At 39.8% G+C, this 20,806-nt stretch overlaps 1 protein-coding gene across 5 annotated transcripts in view; it reads right to left on the bottom strand.

Annotated features, from left to right (window-relative positions):
• Positions 1-19,241, bottom strand: part of prox1a (prospero homeobox 1a) — a 37,173-nt gene extending 17,932 nt beyond the window's left edge. The window contains exons 1-4 of one of the 5 annotated variants that reach the window (XM_082142876.1): positions 17,019-19,241; positions 10,623-12,417; positions 6,837-6,945; positions 893-1,087 (exon numbers count right to left, since the gene is read on the bottom strand). In XM_082142876.1, coding sequence (XP_081999002.1) covers positions 893-1,087; positions 6,837-6,945; positions 10,623-12,349 — 2,031 coding nt within the window. In that variant the 5' untranslated portion in view covers positions 12,350-12,417; positions 17,019-19,241. The other 4 variants (XM_082142874.1, XM_082142873.1, XM_082142875.1 and 1 more) reach the window with 4 other exon arrangements.
• Positions 19,242-20,806: the final 1,565 nt, after the last annotated feature.

The following is a 20,806-nucleotide window of genomic DNA, read 5'->3' as shown; positions in this document are numbered from 1 at the left end:
CGTGAGCCGGCCCGGTAGAAAAAAAGGAACAGACTAGGGCGCTGAAATTTGCATCAAAGATCGAGTTTTCCTTGCATGGAAAATGAGCATTTGGGAAAGTCTTTCAGGCGGTCCTGCTTGTACACCTGTGCAGCCTTTGTGGCTCTTGATATGCAAAACAATCTCTCCCTCGGTTCGACTTCTCTACCAACAACAGTCTTATTCATGGTGCCCTGCACTTTCTTCCACAGCCATGCAAATCTTGCATTTATATATGAAAATAGGGATCATGTCCCTAAATATCTTCCTGGTCACGAAAGGTGTGGTGTGCCAGGTTCTCTGTACCTGCAATCACAATAAACCTTGTCTTTGACCTGATCTAAATGAAAGGGGGGGAGGCGAACAGGGGCAGATTTTTTGCTAATAGTCAGCTAAATGATGATGATGTTGTAAGGATAGTGTTTGAATGACCAGAGTCCCAGTGGGCAGATATTGATAGTGAGCTGAGCGGTAAATGTGAGCTCTGCAAATTGTATTTGACAAGGACACTTGGGCCTGAAGCATCGCTCCCTGTTTGCCTCATCAAACAGACAGATGCATGACTGTGTTTCAGCCCCCAAAAAAAGAGAAAAATTCTTGTTCACTTTACCCCAGGAGTACGACGAGGAGAGGGAGGGAGGGAGGGAGGGGGGCTTACGGGATGAACAGCTTGCCATTCATTGTCTAATCATATAAAGAGATCATTTAGCTGTATTAATTTTAAAGCTTTGAACTGCGCTAACATTAACGGAAAGGATTCAAAGTAATACCTTATGCATCACTGCTTGAATCTCACTTCGTAATACAGTGTGGCCTGATAAGGTGAATGCAGTTGCTTAGTAGTGTGAAACAAACGGAACGGACGAAGGCTCACCTCAAAGTCGTTGGCCTTGTTGTAGTGCATGTTGAGAGCGCGGAAAAGCTCGCAGTCCCGGCTCACGCTCAGCTCTTCTACCCCTGTCACACCGTCGTTGATGGACTGCCGAGCAAACTTCTCCATCTGGATGTAGTAAAACTCACGGAAGTTACTGAACCACTTGATCAGCTGTGATGTGATGCAGCGGTTGAACTATGAGAGAGAGAGAGGGGGGGAAAAAGAGAAACACTTTTTGTTAGATTTTTTACTTTTGTAAGATCGGTCCAGCACAGAGAAATTCATTTTCATATTTAAAGAGAGCCTTTGTCCTTTTTTTAAAAAATAAAGAAAAGTTTTTTTTTTATTAAAAAGGATTTTTTTTAAATTGCTATGTGTTTTAGTGACCCTGAAACACAAGCTATTTATATGTATGTTATCACAAGAAAAATAAATAATATAAATATTATTATTATTAATGCTAAAATATTTTTTTTTAAATTATGCATTTCTTTTTTTTTTTTTTTTTGAAAAACTTACACTAGAAGGTTCCAAATATTTCAATCTTTAGTCTGTGTTTTCTGAAAACTAAAAAAAAACAGGTGTGACTAACCTCTAATCTGGTTAGCCAGTGAGACCCTTAAATGTCAGAACAACAGATAAGACATTTGTTTCTACAAACGTGTTTACTTCACATTGTCCTTGAGGATGATGGGTAAGCAAACAAACCCGTAGCTGAGAAAGATTGGTCAGTGGGGTGTTTTTTTTTTTTTTTTAACAAGGCTTACACGGTCGGTTGGGATATTTGCTGTTGTGCGCAAATGCAAACAGTTCAGGGTTGAGTAGATGAAATTATAATTGTGTCAATAGCCCATAATGCAGTGACAGCAAATTTACATATCAAGTAGCAAAGTTAATTCTGACATGCCCCAGGTCTTTTCCCCACATTAAAAACCGATTGAAGTGAAACTGAGTTAAGAAATCAAAATGAAATAAAAAAGTTCTGCTCTAGCTGAATAGCTCAGTAACTCAAAGCTGGCCCTCGTACACTGTTGTGGAAGCTATATTTGGAGTGCCTGATCCTCGATCAGTAAATACACAGTGCTCCGTTTGCCCTGTGTACTTGCCCCATGACCTCAGCAAATGACCTGTGCGACAGCCTTTGGTACTTTCTGTGTGTTCAGCTACGTGTGTTGATGTGTGTGTGTGTGTGTGTGCGTAAAAGCTGTGTCTGCCAAGAGTGTGAATGTACAGGACAGCTGAGTTGAATGTAGCCAAGTTAAAAGCTATAAATCTGACGGGCTTTCTGTTGGCTGCTCTGACACGCAGCCTCCTGCCTTTTGTCATTACGGGTGTTCATCAAGCCTTCATTGCCTTTGCCTCCCCTTCCATACCCTCAAAGAGCATTAATCAAAAATCAACAGCGAGCACTTATCTATCTGTGGCCATGAGAACATGCAGGCCTCTGTTTAGATGACAGCTGAGGAGAGAGAGAGAGATCGAGCATGAGGAGAAAAAAGAGGAAGGACAAGGAACAAAGAGGGGGAGGGCGGCCGTGTTTTCCGAGGGTAGATGTAATTACCGTGTAGAAACTTGTCTCCATGCTTGCAAATTTAAGATAATGATGTGAATGAGAATTCATAGCGGGGAATCCGAGTCGGAGAAAGAGTCAGAAGCCACGACAGGCTGATAGGTTTCCCCAAAAGGCCAGCCGAGAGCATAATTACTGCGCCACCGCCAGGGTTCTTCTCCCATAATTCAGCAGAAAATGATTAAGTCGTCATCCCGAGGCATCAGTCTGCAGAAGTTCAAACATGTACTTAACCTATCTAGGAATTATACATTTGGCCTGTGTGTCGCCTCTGCCTTCATTCAGCCTAACAGCGAGTGAGAACAGGGGTTTGAAAAGAAAAAAAGAGGCGAAAAAAAGAACAACCAAAGAAGCAAGGCTATCTGATCTCTCGCTTACCCCCGTTTCAATAGACGTTAAACCTATTAGGATCTACTGAACTCGAGGGCCTTCTTTTTTCCACTTTATCTGCGGAGCGAAATGCACTGTCCAAATTTCCAGACACTGAGATAAGAACCCCGGCCCCCGTGACGACTTACTCCAGCCCCCCCACCACCCCCTTAATTCTTTTAGAATAAGAAACAAAACATTACAAAATGATAGCAGACTGCTCACTGGGGAATGAAAATTGCTTTGACATGGAGATTAGGCTCTTCTATTGTCATAAGACATTGTCTCATATGAGTGGGGCTTGCAGAAGAGACGGATAAAAGGCGAGAGAGGGGGGAATTTTTTTCTAGAATGGCTAGTGGATGACATAATGGAGAGCGCAGAAAAGTAAGTCCGCATGACATCGTTTGGCAGCGCTGTATAAAGGGAGATTTAAAAAGCATTGTTGCCCAATAGAAATACCAGAGATTCGGGGGACAATGGAGCCACGTTGCTGGAACGTGACAACTCAGCAATTAAGGATCATGTCATCTGCTTGTCAAACGAAAATAACCAGTCTAGCTCTCTCAGCTCTTAGCCAACACATGCACTGAACAAAACATTAAATGATACATCGTAGCATCAAAAAAACACTCGCAAACGCAATAATTTTTCTTAGTGGGATTGTGGGAGAGAAAGTGAGATGTGTTGGTATTCACGCAAGTCCAGTTCTTAAATGGACAAGTCACTTTTTAAAGGTCTTTTGAAGTGTTGACGTTTCAATTTCATATGTACATATACATATATTTTCAGTACCCATTTTGTTTGGATTTTATTCATTATAATTCATGAATTATTATTGATGTTGTTGCTATAGACAAATACATTGTTTTATACATTGATGTTGTATTTTAATATATATCTTTTTTTATAAATTCAAATTTCAAATATAAATATTTATTTTAAATAACTATTTAATAAATGATCTTAAATAAAGGTTAAAAGTAACTTTACTAGACAATATTTTAAAATATATTTTTAGTTGCAATCACAGTCCACTCTTAAATCAGCAAGAGGCTTCTGCGTATGTGTGCAAAATCCGCACACACACAAACACACTAGTTTCATAAAACCTATTATTCTGGACATCATTTCCAGTGCTGTTCTAAGAACACAAAATGCAATGCTTCCCATGGGACACCTCATCCTGTTATTCTCTACCCCCACAAAAAACAAAAAAAAACCTTATATATCCAATGAGCACGCTCAAAAGATTCATAAAACAAATCAGTCTGACGCCTGTAATGTGTCCGGGCAGCAGTTGACTCAGAGAACAAGGGTGTACGTACGGGAGCGAGAACATTTCACACACTCTTGCTCACGGGACTGTGAAAGATTATTCCTCTGGTGACAGAGATCCGCTCTTTCCAAGACACCGGGGGAAGACTTGACCTGTCACTCCGCACGTTTCCTCTGTTAAACATGGACAATACAGGCTTTCACACATGCTTGGTGGGGACGCTACTTATACGGGGGTCTGTGCATTTTAAGACTCCCCCCCCCACCACACACACACAGCATGCACTTAGATTGTGAATCTGGGAAAAGTCGAGCTCTATAGAGGGAAGTAAGCTAAGTGCCCCAGTAGGTTACTTGATATTCAGCTGTTAATGGTACATGGTATGCTGTATGTTTAAAGGCAGTCAGGCAGCCGGGTGACAAAGCCTGAGCAGCTAAAATAGTTTCCCTGACCTATGGTTGACCTTACTGGAGCTGTCCTGCTGAAACATATACGCCTCAACCCTTACAGGGTGACATAACCCCCGCTCATACTTGCTTTGACTGCTCATAATCAGTGTCACACCATCGTCCTGCTAATACTCCTCTTACCCTTTGACCCCTTCTTATTTAGCCCTCAAAGTCTACGGTAACCAAGCCAGTGGGCCACCTCTCCATGCGCGAAGTGATGTGAATATGCCATATGAGATTTATGTAGCTTAAAATGGGAAGAAATACAGGGGGCGAGAGAGGTGTAAAGGATGAACAAGGTAGTTTGGCAGTACATCACATTAGGATAATGACCCTGTGTTCTATAATACTTTGTGTGACAAATATGATCACAGTTCAAGGAACAACTGCGAAAAAGAGATACTGAGGAGGTACAAAGGTATTATCCATTACATAAGAACTCCAATCACTGGATTGTCACAGTTTCCTGTTGCTTTCCTGTGAAGGAAGGCTGTATTAATCTCTTTATGACTACTGGCTCACTCCGTGAAGTCACAAGTGGTGCGCACTTGCTGTAAAAAAGCAGCTTCCTCTTCCTGACTGAGCTACAATCTATCATCATCATCACCACCATCATGGTAAAAGTATGATATCATTGTCAATATCATTCAAATTATCTTTGCCACAATACATTTACAATTGAACTTTACAGCCTTGACTGTACATATATAATTGCTTTCATAGTAAAAAATATTATTATTATCATTATTACTATTATTATTTACTTTTTCAGTTTTTTTATTGATTCGTCTTAAACATTTTGATTGCATTTTATTACAAATATGCAAGTCACCATTTTAGTCATTAATTTGTAAAAAAAAAAAAAAAAAAATCCAAAAAGAGAGAGTTATTTCTACATTTTTGTTCAACTAAGTGATTAAATAGTTGCTCTAGTAGAAAGGCAGAATGTTTTGTTTTTTTTAATTATCCGATTACAGACAATTTAGGTAAAACAGTTGTCAAATCAACCTATTTCCCACAGTCATTATTTCCTATTTAGATCCCATCATTATGGTGCCTAAACGTCTTTAATCACTAATTCATGTAACTTTCGTAGGCTTATACAGCCGTAATTAGTCAGTAATTTATGCTTAATTCCCTTACATACATACTAGTTGATCCAACAAACACATGCCACCCATTGTTCCCTTCAGCTTAAGCAGCCCTGAAAACCATCTCTCCCAGGACACTGACCTTGTTTTGGAAAATGTTAATTTAACGTGTACAGAATTTCACAGCCTTGTCTGAAGAGGGAATTGTAATTGGGCCGTCTTTAATTTAAGGTTTTGATAAACTTTCTCTTTTGTGTCTCAAAATTAAGGTACAAAATAAATGAATTAGGAGAAGTTTTTGTGTTTTCATTGAAATCAGAAATGACTTGAATAAACTAAAAAAACAAACAAAAAAACGTATTTAAAAAATAAATCCGCTTTCTCTGAATATTACATTGAAAGTATTTTCGAGACATTAAATTATATGATTTCCTACTGGAGCATAAGCGCTAACAGCGAGCGATGAATGGCAGTACGTACTCATGAGTATTAAGCTGCTGGCAGATTTAGATGGATGCAACAGAAGCATGTGTGTGAGGATGAGGTGGTCACCCTGGACCCGGCACAGGGGCAGCTGGGAGTGAGAGGACCCTGCTCTCCTCATTTAAATAATGTGGCCTGAATCTGTCACATTATTTCTCCTCCGTATGCTCCCTGTATGACGCATCAACAACAAATTAAGTTGTAAATAAAAGACAATTGGTGCCATTGTTTTGTTTGTGTTGTTGTGCTCCATTTTGTTTGTTGTCTCCCTCCTCCTCTCCATCCCCTCCCGCTTTCGCTTGTTCATTTCTGCCGAACCTCTAATTTTCTCAGCTCTTATCACCCTCTGCCTCCCACTTCCACAGATCAGTTGGGAATGGGAACTCTAGGAAATTATCGTCCGACAAGTTAACAGAGACAGAGAATAGTTGTTTGTGCTCGCTAACCAGCAGTGACGCGACAGAATAAAAGATTTTACAAAAAAAGTACTCTCATGATCAGTGTTTTAAATGAAAGCGTAAGTGAGTAAAAGGGAAAGTGGGACTTGTGCTATGCCGTGTTGTTCTCTTCTAGGAGATTAAGGCCAGTTATTTTAATTGGGGGGTGGAGGGGTGGGGGAGCTGGCCGTCTGTTTGGGACCCATCTGGACTAATGGGACAGTGCTACTTCACACGACATAGTTAACGGTCAACGGCGAGCTCACCTTCACGTCTGAGAAGAACATCTTCAGCATGTTGGAGCTGGGGTAGCGCGTGTAGAAGAACATCAGCTTGGCCTTCTTCAGATGGTTCGGAGAGAGCCCCTCTTGGATTTGAAATTTGAAGGTTAGGGAAAACATTTTAAAGTGTAATTAAATAAAGACAATAAATCCCATTTATGATGAGCATAAAATTAAATAAATTAAAACATTAGATAAATATAATGTAAAAAAATAGCGTAAGTTCCCCAATAAAATCAGCTTCCCTTATGTATTTTTTATATTTACCACAAGACTAATAATTACACTGTAGCACACCATCCTTAATTATTTCAGTTTTCTGACGACTGCATATTAACACCTACAGAGTTCCAGTCAATGTAGCATCGCAAGTCAATAAACGTCTGCTTATCCCAATAAAAACGCTATTTATCTGGAGGTGGCACTGCCCTCTAGATTGGTAAACAGAGGGCAGCTGAGGGGGGTCCCAGGAGAGACCGTGGCTAACCAGAGCCATCTACCCATTACAATTAGCCCCAACCCCCAACCCTCCACCCTGAGCCTCCTGGCACGGCCCCCGCTCTGCCAGTTAGGCCGGCTTTAGCCACATCTGCGCTCCAGACTGGCCCAGCCATTTCCTCTGCAAATTAACGGCTTTATAATTTATCAAAAATGAAGATGCATGTGGGGCTAAATCAATGGGCCCCCACAAGGTCAATTAAGAGGCTCACCACTCTACCCCCCCTTCACTATGAAGCATGGCACCGTCATGGCAGCTCGCACTGAATACAGTACCTCACTGTGTCTGTTATGTAAAACACTAAGCGCTGGAACAGTCGCGACAATAAATGTTGCAACTTACAAAAGCAACAGTAAATGCATCTACATGTAAGAAACAAAAAAAAATGGACTGTCTGCTATTTGCAATGTTGAGCCTCTCTAATAATAGTGTGTATGTAGATTGGCGTGTTCCTTCTGCCAAGAGAGGAGGAGAACCCTAGGTGACCTCCATTAGGCTGATAGGGAAGACCAAAAGAGCATTACTCTCTTTCCTACCATCTGTCATAATGCATACAGCAAATAACAGCAGTGAATGACAGCGAGGGAGGGAGAGAGAGAGTTAAGCTGTCTTTTTCACAACAAGTCAGATTTTTCAAGGACCTAAAGGCTCATTTAAAAACTAAGAGAAGGGCAAAGCCCAGGCAGCGAGGCCGCTTCTCAAAAGTGCATCTTCATGAAATGGAGCGAATAATAGGCCGTGTTGGAGTCTGGAAATAGAGGGCTGGTAAACACCTTCATAGATTTTTTTCAAGAGTTTAATCACATTGAGATGCTCTTTAATCTAATGGGCATCGCAGATAAAAAGCGGTGAGGAAGTGTTCGCCGTTGAGAACTGAATCATTTGCCACTGTTCAATCTCTTTGCAGTATTTACAGAGCGACCATCATATCAGTTCTTACTGCTCTGTCTCTGCTCTGTTAACAACATTCATAAATCCCAGGTATATCAATACTCAGTGCCATCAAGACATCCACTTTTAAATAAAACAAACAGTCGCAGATCTTGGGAACAATGTGTCGAGGATGACTCGACGGGGCTTGACTCACCGAACGCACATTTCCTACAAGTAGACCTGGCTTCCAAGAAAAATACAGCCGTTTCTAGGATACGTAAATATGCGAAATGACAAAATAGATCGAGTAAACACTGGCCCACTCAGTGTAAGACAAGCCGGGCCATAGTCAACATGAATGAAGGACATAATGCAAACATGAATATGAAGTATTTCAGGGGAGGAGAAAAATGGGGCAGCTGTGGTTTATAGCCAAATGAGATACTACATAAACAACGCCACCATAGATGCACTGCATCATCAGGCTTTTTTAGGTCTGGTTTTGTATTAAGCATGTTGCATGTAAGGGAGATAATAACTAGTGAAATGTGATCCAACAGCCAGGTGTAAGGAGAGAAAGGAAGGAAAAAGAACATAGGGATGCTAAATCCATAAATTAATGCTAGACATCTGTTCAGCAATATGAAAGATTAGAGCAACAAATGTAGTACAGCTGAGACTTTAGCTCTTGCTTAGAAAAAAAGAATAGGAAGCGTTTTCAGATTGTCAGCTAAAAAAAAAATATTACTTTGATGAAGTGCTTTGCAACAATCTTTTGACATATAAATGTATAAATCAGAAAGGACTCAAATTTTGTCATTCCACCAGCAGAGTGATTTTGAAATCGAGAAGGTCTTTTATTAAACCACTTTGGCAACCGAGTTTGAAAAGTGATCTGAGCGATGTCTTCATAGTGCACGTTTTCTTTGCTTCGCTTTAATTGATGAAACCTGATTCTGTGAGCAATAGCTGCCTCAGCACTTGAGCATGGAGCTAACGCAACCATGAACCTCTGTCCTCGTCTACTATATTAGACATGCAAACTGGCTTCACCTGCCACCCACCCCCACCCCCACCCCATTCTTACAACAGCCCTGTGCCAGAGCTGTTCGGTCTCTCTATATGCAAATGATGGGGGAAACTGAACAAGGCTATTTTTCTTGAGATGCAAAGAGAGCACGTGACAAGGAAGATCATGCTGCCCATGGCTGAAGATAATTGGCTGCTTGTTTCTTCTCAAATTTGAATAGAAATTCATATTTGATTAAACACCCTATTTTGCAAATATTGAGATGTTGTTGTTCAGGTCCCAACTGTGCAGGTGTGCAAGTATACTTACAGAAATAATAGACTCCCTCTGAGGTGAAGAGTGCATCCCTGCATGGGATGCCGTTTCTCTTTGCATCGTTAGGATGAATTATTTTGCCAATTAATTAAAAATATATATATAATTTAATTAATAAATTAAATAATTTCATTTGAAACTTCAAAAGTTACTGTTTGATAAAAAAATAAAATAAAATGTATATCTAATTGTATGAAACATTTGGTTTTCTTAATTTAAAGCTTATCTAAGACCTAGTAGGCATTTGGCAAAAGGTTAAAAAGAGGGAAAGGGGTGAAAGAAAAGCAGCTACCTGCTAACACCTGTTCACACCAGTGAGACAGGATAAAAAAGAAAAGACCTACTGCCAGGCAACAGCTATCAGTGTACCTTTACCTAAAGCAAGCTGGTGGTGTTCATAAGAAATAGGCTTTCTTGTTTCATGAGATCACATATTATATTAAATAAAAGCAACTATGAGGGAGAATTAATTTTTAAAAGGACAAAGCTAGGGACGTTATTACTCTTGTTGCTTTCCCTTGACACTAAATGAGCACAAATCCTCCTAAATGAAGTGCTCCTTCACTGACAGAGATCTTTTACCATCCTTCTAACACAACTTTCTAGGGCCTCTAAGCAAAGGATCCCACTTGTCCTTTTACTTCCTGGCTTTGAAATATGATTTGCTTTGAGCATTTATGTACAAAGTCTTGCATGCGCTGTGATGAAAGAGGGGTTTTTATTGTGAGTCTCCCTGTGATAGTGTGAGAACAGAGAAGATGGGAGGTATCTTAGCCACGGCGGGGCCTTTCAGCACTTCTCCATATAGCGCACACTTAAAAGCCTCCATCCACTGAGGTCTTTTTAATCTTCAGAATACTAGAGGAACACTGGTCTTGAATGTGCCGATTAATGGAGATTCATTGAAATTAAGTTTATGTCTTTTAAAATCTGTCTGTCATTCATATGTTATTTAAGCCGCACTCTCACCAGAACTATCGATTTTTTTTTTTTATCTAAACAAATAAAAATACAACAATCAAAATATGCTTTTCTCTTTTTTTGAAAGGATATTGTACTTCCTGAATATGGGGAGATGTCAGACATGTCCTGAAGGTCTCCGCACTCTGACTTGATGAGGGACAAGGACAAGCCTTCATTCCCTGGGTGTGTTGGTGACATGGAACGATGGTGGCTGAGGTGGTTGGACGACATCTTGGTCCGTAGGCTGGTGGTCTCTCTGGACAAATCCAGAGACTCGGGAGAAGACCTATCCTTTCCTGGGTAATGCCCTGTTGGGCCACCTAAGGGGCTCTGGAAAGGGTAGCCCATTAGAGGAAGGGGGAAAGGATGGCGGAAAGAGGGAGGACTAAAGCCCATTGCGGAAGATAAGGGTGAGGGGTGCAGGGAATGGTGGTGGTGACCCCCAGGTGTGGGAAGAGACCCAGTCTGATCTGAAGAGTTCTTTCTCACTACCAAAGGCAGGGCCTCCGTTTGGTCATTCGAGTTGTGCACCTGCATACTAGCAAAAGTGTCCAGGGGATTAGGAATGATGACATCACCGAAACATTGCAAGCGCTGGTTGGCAGTATGGAAGTTTGGGTTTTCTCCATTGACTGCGAAACGATCAGGGGGCATCTGCAGGGGTGGGAAAACCTGAGGAACTGGGCGTGGAGGCTTGGCAAAGACCTTCACCACGGTGTCCACTACCTGGGACATTGCTGTATTGAGCTCTTGTTTTAGCGTCTCTGCTAGCTGTTTGCCCTCTGCATGCATGGAGGTTGGTCCCTGGCTCTTTCCTCGTGACCCATCACGCTTGGGTTTGTCCCCCTCCGCCATCATGTTCTGCTCCCGAATAAGTGCGCGTGCTCGATCCAAGAAGTGCCCTGGATCCAGGTCAGACATCTCGTTGTCGGAGCGATCTGGGACCGAGTCGTGGGCACGATTGTCCATTCCATCAGAACGCATGCTGTCTTCAGAGATGTTTCCATCTTCATCATTTTCAGAGTCAGTGCTGTCATAAATCTGGTAGAACTTCTCTTGCAGTTGCCGGAGCTGCTTCTGCATGTCCTCTAACTGTAGTTTCAGTTGCCGGCGTTCCTCATGTTTCTGCTCTTTGCGGGCAGAGACGAGTTGCTGGAAACTCTGCTGCTGCTGCTGTGGCAGTTTCTGCTTGCGCTTGTTTTCCCGGTAGTTCTCACGAGGACTCGAGGGCTGGGCTGCCCCCTCACGCTCGTTATCACCTGCACGGAGCGTGACGCTTGGAGAATGGCTCATCCCACGGATGATGTTTTCCACCCGGGCTCGTTTGGCCCTAAGATGCTCATCTGTAAGCCTCTCCATTTCAAATTGGGTCATCGAGGGCCTGTTGAATGGTGAAAGGCACTCCTGAGGGCTGCCCCGCGAGGAGTTGCTGCAAGCATCCTCCTGCTGGATCTCTGAACCAGTGCTCGAGAGGCCACTTCCCTGGAAATTAGGCTCACTGCCTCCATTTTTGGTCAAATTGTTTTTCAGAAGCTGGGAGATGATAGTTGCCCCCGGAAAGGGCATCATAGCGTCTTCGTAAGAGTTCGCCCTCTTCAACAGCTTGCGAAGCACGTTGGACTTCTCGCCGTCTGCGTGCTGCACCACTGAACACTCAACATCTTGATCGGAACCGTGGGGATTCATGGCACTAAAAAAGGTTGCTTTTGTGCGGGTAAAAACCACAGATGTTTGCCCAACAGTCCTCTTCACTCCTATGTCAACTCTTCGTCTCTTGGTTTGTCTGCTTAAGAGGGATGTGCTGTCATGGTCAGGCATCACTGGAACAGTTATTGTGCCATTTTTGAAAGCCTGTCAGCTGGGCACAGCTCGAGAACCCTGGGAACCTAGCCAAAAAGAAAGGACTGATGAATAATTTTCTTTATATGTCTCTAAGTTTCTTGTACTCAATCCTAAATGCAATTTGAAATAGTCTAATGTCTTAAAGAACAACACACAATGCAATAAAAATGCTTAAAGTTGGTACAATATATTCAATAAAAATGGACAAAAGAGATTAACGGCAAATAATATATAATTAGGATCAGTTACAAAGTTGTCAATTGAAAATGGTTTTAATAATATCTCCAAAAAAAAAAATAAAAAAAAAAATTATACTTAAATTTGTGTAAATCTGCAAAGAACAAGTAAAAAATCATACTGCTGTGTTTAGCCAGACATGCCCTGCCACTATTGTGCGCACATACATAGCCAACATGCAGGCTTTGTTCACTTTGGTAAGTTTTGAAGTACCCTTGTTTTTTGTCAGTAAAACAGTTACAGCTGATATTTGCAAAGACACTGAGCCCTTAATATTATCTATTGGAGATTAGCAGGCACTTATATCACTAGGCACTATCTAATTGAAAAAAAAAATGAAAAAAAATCCTAATACAAGTATAATACACCACATTAATTAAATTCTGGGTTTCCAAAACAATTAGTTTGTTGTTTGTTGTAATTTAAAGCAAACCCTTTTTGTGGATAATGCAGTGTAATAAAGGCTAATTGCACGTTTTACAAGTTTGTTGACAGTGATTTAAGATCGCCCAACATTATTAATGTCGCTCAAATCAGAAGATAAAAAGTTGGAGTTCTCCGTACATAATAAAAAAGCAAATATGTTGCATTCCTCATTAACGCACTGTAAATAGACTATTTAATCTCGCACTGAGCATGACTAAAGTGCACAGTTTGCTTAACAGATCATTAATAACGCGACTACTTCCTCTAAAAATGTTATCAAGAAAATAATAACTCTAATAATATAATGTGATATTGTCTTCATATTGAACAGCACGGCCATTTGACAACTAGTCGTTTGCAAATATTTAGAATAAATATCTAATATTGTGTTACATATACCAACATGTATAACTTTAATTAATTGTTCTTCAAGACGCACCGATTAACATAGTCAGAAGTTTACATTTAAGATACGAAATAGAGCGGATATACACTGCATTTGCTGTCACTAAATATAGACATCTGACAAGTCAAGACAACAAGGCAACAAAATCTGATCGTTTTAGATGTCTTTCACCTCATACGGCCATTGCGTCCTATGCGCACCTCTCCAAATATTTAAAGCTGTTCAACTTAAAACCAACAAAGCTGTGATAGAAAGAAAATATAACTAATTCAATTACATATTTATGTGAACACACGATTCGGAAAACGCAGTTGATGTGTTAACCAAGACATTTGTGTAAGTTTTTGGAAATCGCAGTTTTGAACCATTAAAGACCCAAGGACCCCCCCACTCGTTCTCTCAGCAAACCCAGAGACCCCTAAAAAGGCTAGACTTGATAAGTAACACTGTCAAATAACTTTTTAGCAGAAACATTGATAGGCTTTAATTTTTCTCCACAGAGCCCTGATTGAAAATTCTGCCTCAGAGGAACAGAGTAATGTACTGCTCCTCATATTATATAAATGGTTCATTTTGACACTAAACACTTAAAACAGACTTTACGGCTCTATATACGTCGGCAGTTCACTCCTAAACATTTGATTTTGATGTACCCGTAAACTGAAGCAAAGCTTTGATGTATCTGGCTTTCACGTCAGAAAACGATGATGATGATGATGAAGTAACGCGTAAAGCCGGAGTGGCAGTAAAAGTCAGAGGCTCAGTATAAGCTTACGCTTGTAAAAATAAAGGTTAGTCAAAGGTTCTTTGTAACACCTTAGTTTCCGAAAAAAGCCACCTTCTTATCAAGAACCTTTTTTTTAAGTTGTCAGTTTGGCTGTGTGGAGATTTTTTTTTTAAGTTCTTGATATTAGGCTACATTAGGCTATAGGTTCTTCAGTTCACTATTGTTTGTCTCTCGGCTCTTTAAAGCAGTATAACGAGGTTTTCTAAACAACTAGAGAATAATAGTTTTTTTGTGAAACTTAAAAGATTCTCACATGAAACCGCTGGCTGCAAACACCTTTTTCTATCTGAAACCTTTCATTTACGAGATAACGTAAATTCGGCGAGCGCATCTATGTAAATCACAAGGAAATTTGTTATTGCCATAAAAACAACAGACGACTGACAAAAAGCAAATGGAAATAATAAAGATAAACAAAATGTTAAAACTACATAAACCTCAGAAAAGATAGACTGTCCTATTACGAAGAAGAAACGGCAAGTTCAGGCTGAAGGCAAATGTTTCGCGTCGCCTCTCCAAAGTCTACAAGCGATATTACAAAGAGCGTATTTATACTTACTTTACGGAAAACATAGGGATGCAACCCCTCCAAAATGATGCAAATTTATGATAAAGTAAAAAAAAAAATAGCAACCGAAGAGCGTGAGGGATAAAGCGATTCAGCGCATCACATGAAAAGTCACCAGTAGTAGAACAAAACTCAGCGCGAGCGCAAATGACAAGGTTACTTACTCTGAAGATGAGAGCGAATTGAGCTTCTTCGCGATAGTGTAACAGAGAATACAGAGGGTTGTTCGCCCCGTGATGAATATTGTAATTTCTCGGGACAAGCGAGAGCGAAGAGAGTGAGATAGAGAAAGAGCTCTTGTGCGCCGCTCCTCTCTCTGCATGAAAACTGTATGTCTCAGCGCACGCGGCCAGGAGGAGGCTGAGAGCGCGCGCTCGAACCAACAAGATTCACTTTAAGACGCGGCTGAAGGAAGCAGGAAGACGGCGCGTCATAATCATAGTGATGTAACGCTCGCACCTACCAATAAGAGCAGTCCGCTGGATTTAGAGGAATACAAAACAAGTGAAGTTGAAGACTCCGCTCAAGCAAAAACGAATGATACGGGAACCTTTGTGGGATATCTGTAAGGATATGCACTTTTTAAACAATATGTTCTCTGTGTGGATTTTGTTAAAAGTAGGCTATTTCTTTACAAAATGAACAAAAGTTGTTTGTGCTGACTGAAATGTATACTTTCCTTCAGTGTAGATGCACGCTCAGCATGATGCATTTGAAATATAAATCGCACCAATGCGCACTTGCAATGCAACTTACTTTTTATCCAGAAAAGTAAATACAGTTAATTTGTCTAATTGTTTTTTATATTATATCATCATGTAATTCATAAATGCGAATACTATATTTCATCACCATGTTTAAAAATAGGACAAAACTCACAACATTCATGAAATGTAGTATGCAGGCCCCGAGAAGTGACCGCTGCCTCGACCTCGTGCGTGCCTGGGTTCGTGAAAATAGTTTCGCTTGCCAAGGTTGTCTTTTGAGCTATGGGCTTCTTCTACTTAAGACCTTGCTCTTACTTTAGATCCCTCCTCCTAACCTCCACAGTCAACAGATGAAGGAATATGCTGAAGCTTTGACGTGTTCTTACCAACTGTTATTTGAATACGGTTAAATAGACTCTTTCTTGCATTGATGAATCCGTAAGATTATCCCCCAGAAAACGCACGGGAGGTTCTGATTGTAAAATGTGGCACATATCCATCATGCGTGCTTTTATGATCAGTCAGTAAAGTTTAAAACATAACCAAATGGATATTCTATTCTATCTGTTAGAATAGAATAGAATAGAATAGAATAGAATAGAATAGAATAGAATAGAATAGAATAGAAAATAATAGAATAGAATAGTGTTGTCTATTCTGTGACGGTTCTTTAGGTTTGATTTATGCATAGATAAAGTGCACAGACTGCTCATAAATTTGAACCACCACGCTAAAATAAAGTTCCGCGTTATGGAAGAAAAAAAACAGGATTATTTGGACACATTATTTAGAGAGCCATTAGCCAATCAAATGTTGATTTCTCACCATCCTATCAGGTGCTTCAGCATGTAAGCAGATTTCTCAAAGCCTTAACCTACTTTTCTGTAGTCGCTGTTCCTGCTCATTGTTGAAATTAAAAAGTGTATTCAGAACGTAGCATATTACTCATTTTCCGCGGTAAATGTAAAAGTTTTTCCCCTTTTAATTTTTTTGTGGTTTAAAGCCACTGCCTCTTGTGTTCTTATAGCAGCTCATTTGAACGAAATGTGATGTGACCCTGCACAGTTTCGTGAGTAATGATTAAAATATCTTTTTTGATACAAAAAATAAATAAATAAATTGTACTAGTATATTAGCCTACATGTAAAATAGCTAAATCAAGCAGTCAATGTGATTTGGTATTCTAAAAAAAAAAGGCAAATTTCAGTGGTCTCATTCATTCCAAAGCATGTTTGGGCTGTCAGAGCAAATGACAGCAGCGCAGCTGTTTGACCTATTAATGAGATTATTTACTGTAACTCTGTTGATCAAAATTCTTTAATACATTTTGGTTAGAAAAGCCAATCTGCAAATGCATTCAAAACCAAACTTTTTCAACCTGTTATTATTATTATTACATTTATTATAATATTTAACATTATTATTATTTTCGATTATTATCTACATATGCTTTTATATCAACGTGGTCACAATCTAACATATTTTTAATAACATGCATCCCTCGAGATTTTTACCTGATGGCGAGTGTTTTTCCCCCCGACAGTGTTCCTCCTTCAACACGTACAATCATTGACTAGATGAAGTGTTTTTATTTATTTATTATTCATAACTAACTAAAAAAATAAAAAAAATAAAAAACTTTTCTTCAAGTTTAGAATATGATTCACGTTCACAGCAACAAGCCCTTTCTTTTCCTTAAACGAGGACAAAAGGAAAGGCGTGTTGTTCAGTCCAGTTTCCATGTCGCAAGCAAATGTTATTGTGAGTGAATAAACGACTGGGAAGGCAGGATTTTTGCTGCAATGAATTTCTTTTCCAAAACAGGTGTTCCAACTTATTTTGTTAGCATCTTTCCCCAAAGGCACGCTCGGAGTGCGAGCTTAGTGGAAAAATACATGACAACATTAAAGCAATAGTGTTTGGAGAAGGAAAACGCCTCTTAGGTGTAGAGGAAACCTGTTTATTAACACCGCCACCTCTGATCTCTCTGTCACCTTTCTGCTGGACACTCAGTCACTAAATGTCTTAGACTCGCCTGTATTTCGTGAGGGATAAAGGCTATCACATAAATATCATATCGAATATCATAATATATATTTAGATGACGTGCGGAAACGGATTGATTTCATTTTACGCGACAATTCAGTTGTCAATGCCATAGCCAAGTCGGACAATTGTTGCTTTTAACTGTTAGAATACTTTAACAAATAGACTACAAAAAATAAACGAAACTTTATCTCAATTACACCGGTTTCTCGACGCCGTCTATTTGAAAAGTCAATGTAGCCTACTCACCTGCTCTCCCCACAGTCCTTTTTTCCACTAGAAAGTGCCATAAAGATGACGAGAAAAGAAGGATTTCAAGATATTCGACACATATAATACATTTTAATTTAGATTATTAGCGCATATTATTATGTATTCGTGAGGGAACACGAGTTGAATTCCGATAGTAGCCTGCAACTTTATTTGGTTTCTGCGTCTGTGAGTGTCAGCATTCATTCTCCAGAACAGCTGCATTAGGCAGCTATAGGTATATACTTAACTGTATGTACAGACTACATCTGTCCACTGTGGTAATTATTTTAATTCATTATTATTTAATGACAGGAGAGTGACATCTTTAAAGCCATTTCAGTCATCTCAGTCGGTTGAAGTTCGCCTGGCACATTCCGAATTGTCTTTTGGCGCCCCTAGCGCAGATAACCATCTTAAAGATCGAACTACTAACGAGTATTGTAATATATTGGCTATGCAAAAAATAAAATAAAATAAAATAAAATAAACACGATGAATGGTAACCATAACGTACGTGTGTTTGTTGTTGTAGCCTACTCCGAAACTGACACCGATCGAACATCTGTTGCTATGGTGACAACCTCAGCTAATGGCGATTTCTGTTCGCGAGCGTTCACATTTAGCGCACTCTTAACTTGTAATAAAATTTTCGTGGTTAATGATATGTCGCTTAAAAACTCTGCTGAAACTCATAAAAACACTGCTATGTAAAAATATTCCCTTTTGTTTTCACTTCCTGAATACGCCCCACCCCCTCAATTCGCCCCCTGCGTCTGTCTAGTTCGAATTATCTCAGTAATGTAAAACCAAGTGAGATTTGAGACTTTATTTGTTTATGTTATTATTACATAGGGGCTATTATTATGAATGTGGGCTAATTATAAACAGTAGGCCAAGTATAGGTCACTGCTTTTTAGAAATTCAGAAATGAGTCAGCTCCACATGACTTTCCATAATTGTAAACATTTTTATTTAAATTTTTTTGTAGAGGAGGTGTATTTCAATTGTATTACACACCTAATTGCAGTGGAAACAATTTGTTTATGAGCAGCTAAAACAAACCTTCCATTTATTTATTTATTTATTTATTGTGGCAACATGGCACTTCTGTGGGTAGTTTTGTCTAAAGGCCATCCGGAAACACAGCTGACACAGAGGTGGATTTCTATTTTATTTAATGTGTTTTGCCCAGGATACATTTTGACTGTTGTTTCCAAGATGTATCGGTTATTCATAGTAAGCTGCTGCGGTTTGCATAACTGACTGAGAGAGGGTTTGTATAACTTTAATCCATCCCGCAGTTAGAACATACATTTATTCAAAGGACCAAAGTTGATGGCCCAAATAAATTAGCAATTCAGATGCAATATCAACAAACAAGGCAAAAAAAAAAAGAAATCAACTGGGCTTCATATGTCACTTCTGTGGATTACAGATGTCCTGGGGGCTAGTGGTAAAAAGAGGATCAGTGGGATAGACTGCCAACAGATAAACAGGATCTAATGCTGTGTGGACACTGACGTTGCCCTTTCATGCTGATCTATGACCCGCTACCTGAACCCTAACGTGAGACCCCACAGGAGAAACTGCTCTCTAATGAATGTTAATGCACAAACAAAAGTCCTTGAGTAAAGTGTATGTACTCTGCAGCACATTTTGTATTACAGTATGTTAACAACTATTACATATGTGCTGATATGGCAGAAATATTTGTTTCTTTGTCTCTAGTTGAAAAGCATAATTGTAGTATTAGTCTTGTTCCATAATATTCTGTCGCGTCTCTGAGCAGAACAGATAATATCCTCCACCTTACTAATCACGCTAAAATTGAAAGGCCATATGAGGTAAAGAGAATAGAAGGAGAGAGATGTAATAAGACTAGATTAGGGGTGGCAGCACACAAGAATAGATATAAAAAGGGGAATATTACTGCACTGTAGATGCTGTTGTGCACAAATTCAGTCAGCTTCCAGGGGCCATCAAGATTCAGGGAGTAGCTATTATTCTACACATTAGCGCGGGCTAGCTAAAAGCTCTTATGCTTGAAGGGGTCTTGGAGGTCTTCAGGAAAAAGGATGTGGCACTAAGAGTGGGCAGTGTTTAAGAGACCCCTGGTACTCTGCGAAAATGGGAGGCTCTCGATGTGACAATGTGACATGCTGGATTCATTTGTAAGACTGTCGGAGCAGGGAATCGAATGTGGTATTGGGACATGGAAATGATGTTACATCATGAAACCATTACCGTCACGCTGAAAAATAAGGAGGGAAAACAAAAGAACAGGCTGATGAGAAGATGTGAGGTAACGGAATATAATGGCTGTAGAACATTTAAGATGTTTTAAGTCTGCCTGGTGCGCAATATGCATGAGATAGAAGTAAGTTTAGGACTCTTATGGGACTGATGAAGCCCAGTCTGTGCTATCAGATATACCGGCTTAATTCCACACGATTATACCTACTGTTTACCAAAACTGTCCCTGGTAAACACTAACAATCAATGCTGTTTCATGCCATGGACAAAGTGAAGCCTTAAAGCAAACACGTTCTAGGTTGAAAGGTCACTTTCTACAGCAAAAAGTGACGGTAGGATCGAAAGAAAGAAAGAAAGAGATCTTTATTAAATTGGCCATTTGTATATTAAAAATCGGATACTATTTTGGTAGATGTGGATAGAATAAATGAGAAGGCAAAGTAAACCATATGCTCCCGTAAACGCTGCACTTTCTGCACGGGTATTAAACAAATCTATAGATCATAAATCTCAGTTTGTGTCCGCAAATACATAGCTTAAGAAACAGCAGCTAAACTCTTCAAAGTCATTTTCAAATGACATTACTTTTATAGTATTATTATACTCCACCCGTTTCCCCCAATATCCACCGAATAAAAAACGAATTCTCTTTTTCTGTTTGTCTCAAGGCGCACAAAACAATTTAGGAAGACTTGACGATTCATTTGTGCAACCTTCAAAAACAATCCAATCTTTTAACCAGTTGCTTATT

This window comes from Leuciscus leuciscus, assembly GCF_965113295.1.
Source record: "Leuciscus leuciscus genome assembly, chromosome: 17".
Taxonomy (NCBI): Eukaryota; Metazoa; Chordata; class Actinopteri; order Cypriniformes; family Leuciscidae; genus Leuciscus; species Leuciscus leuciscus.
This window is presented reverse-complemented; position numbering and strand designations above follow the sequence as displayed.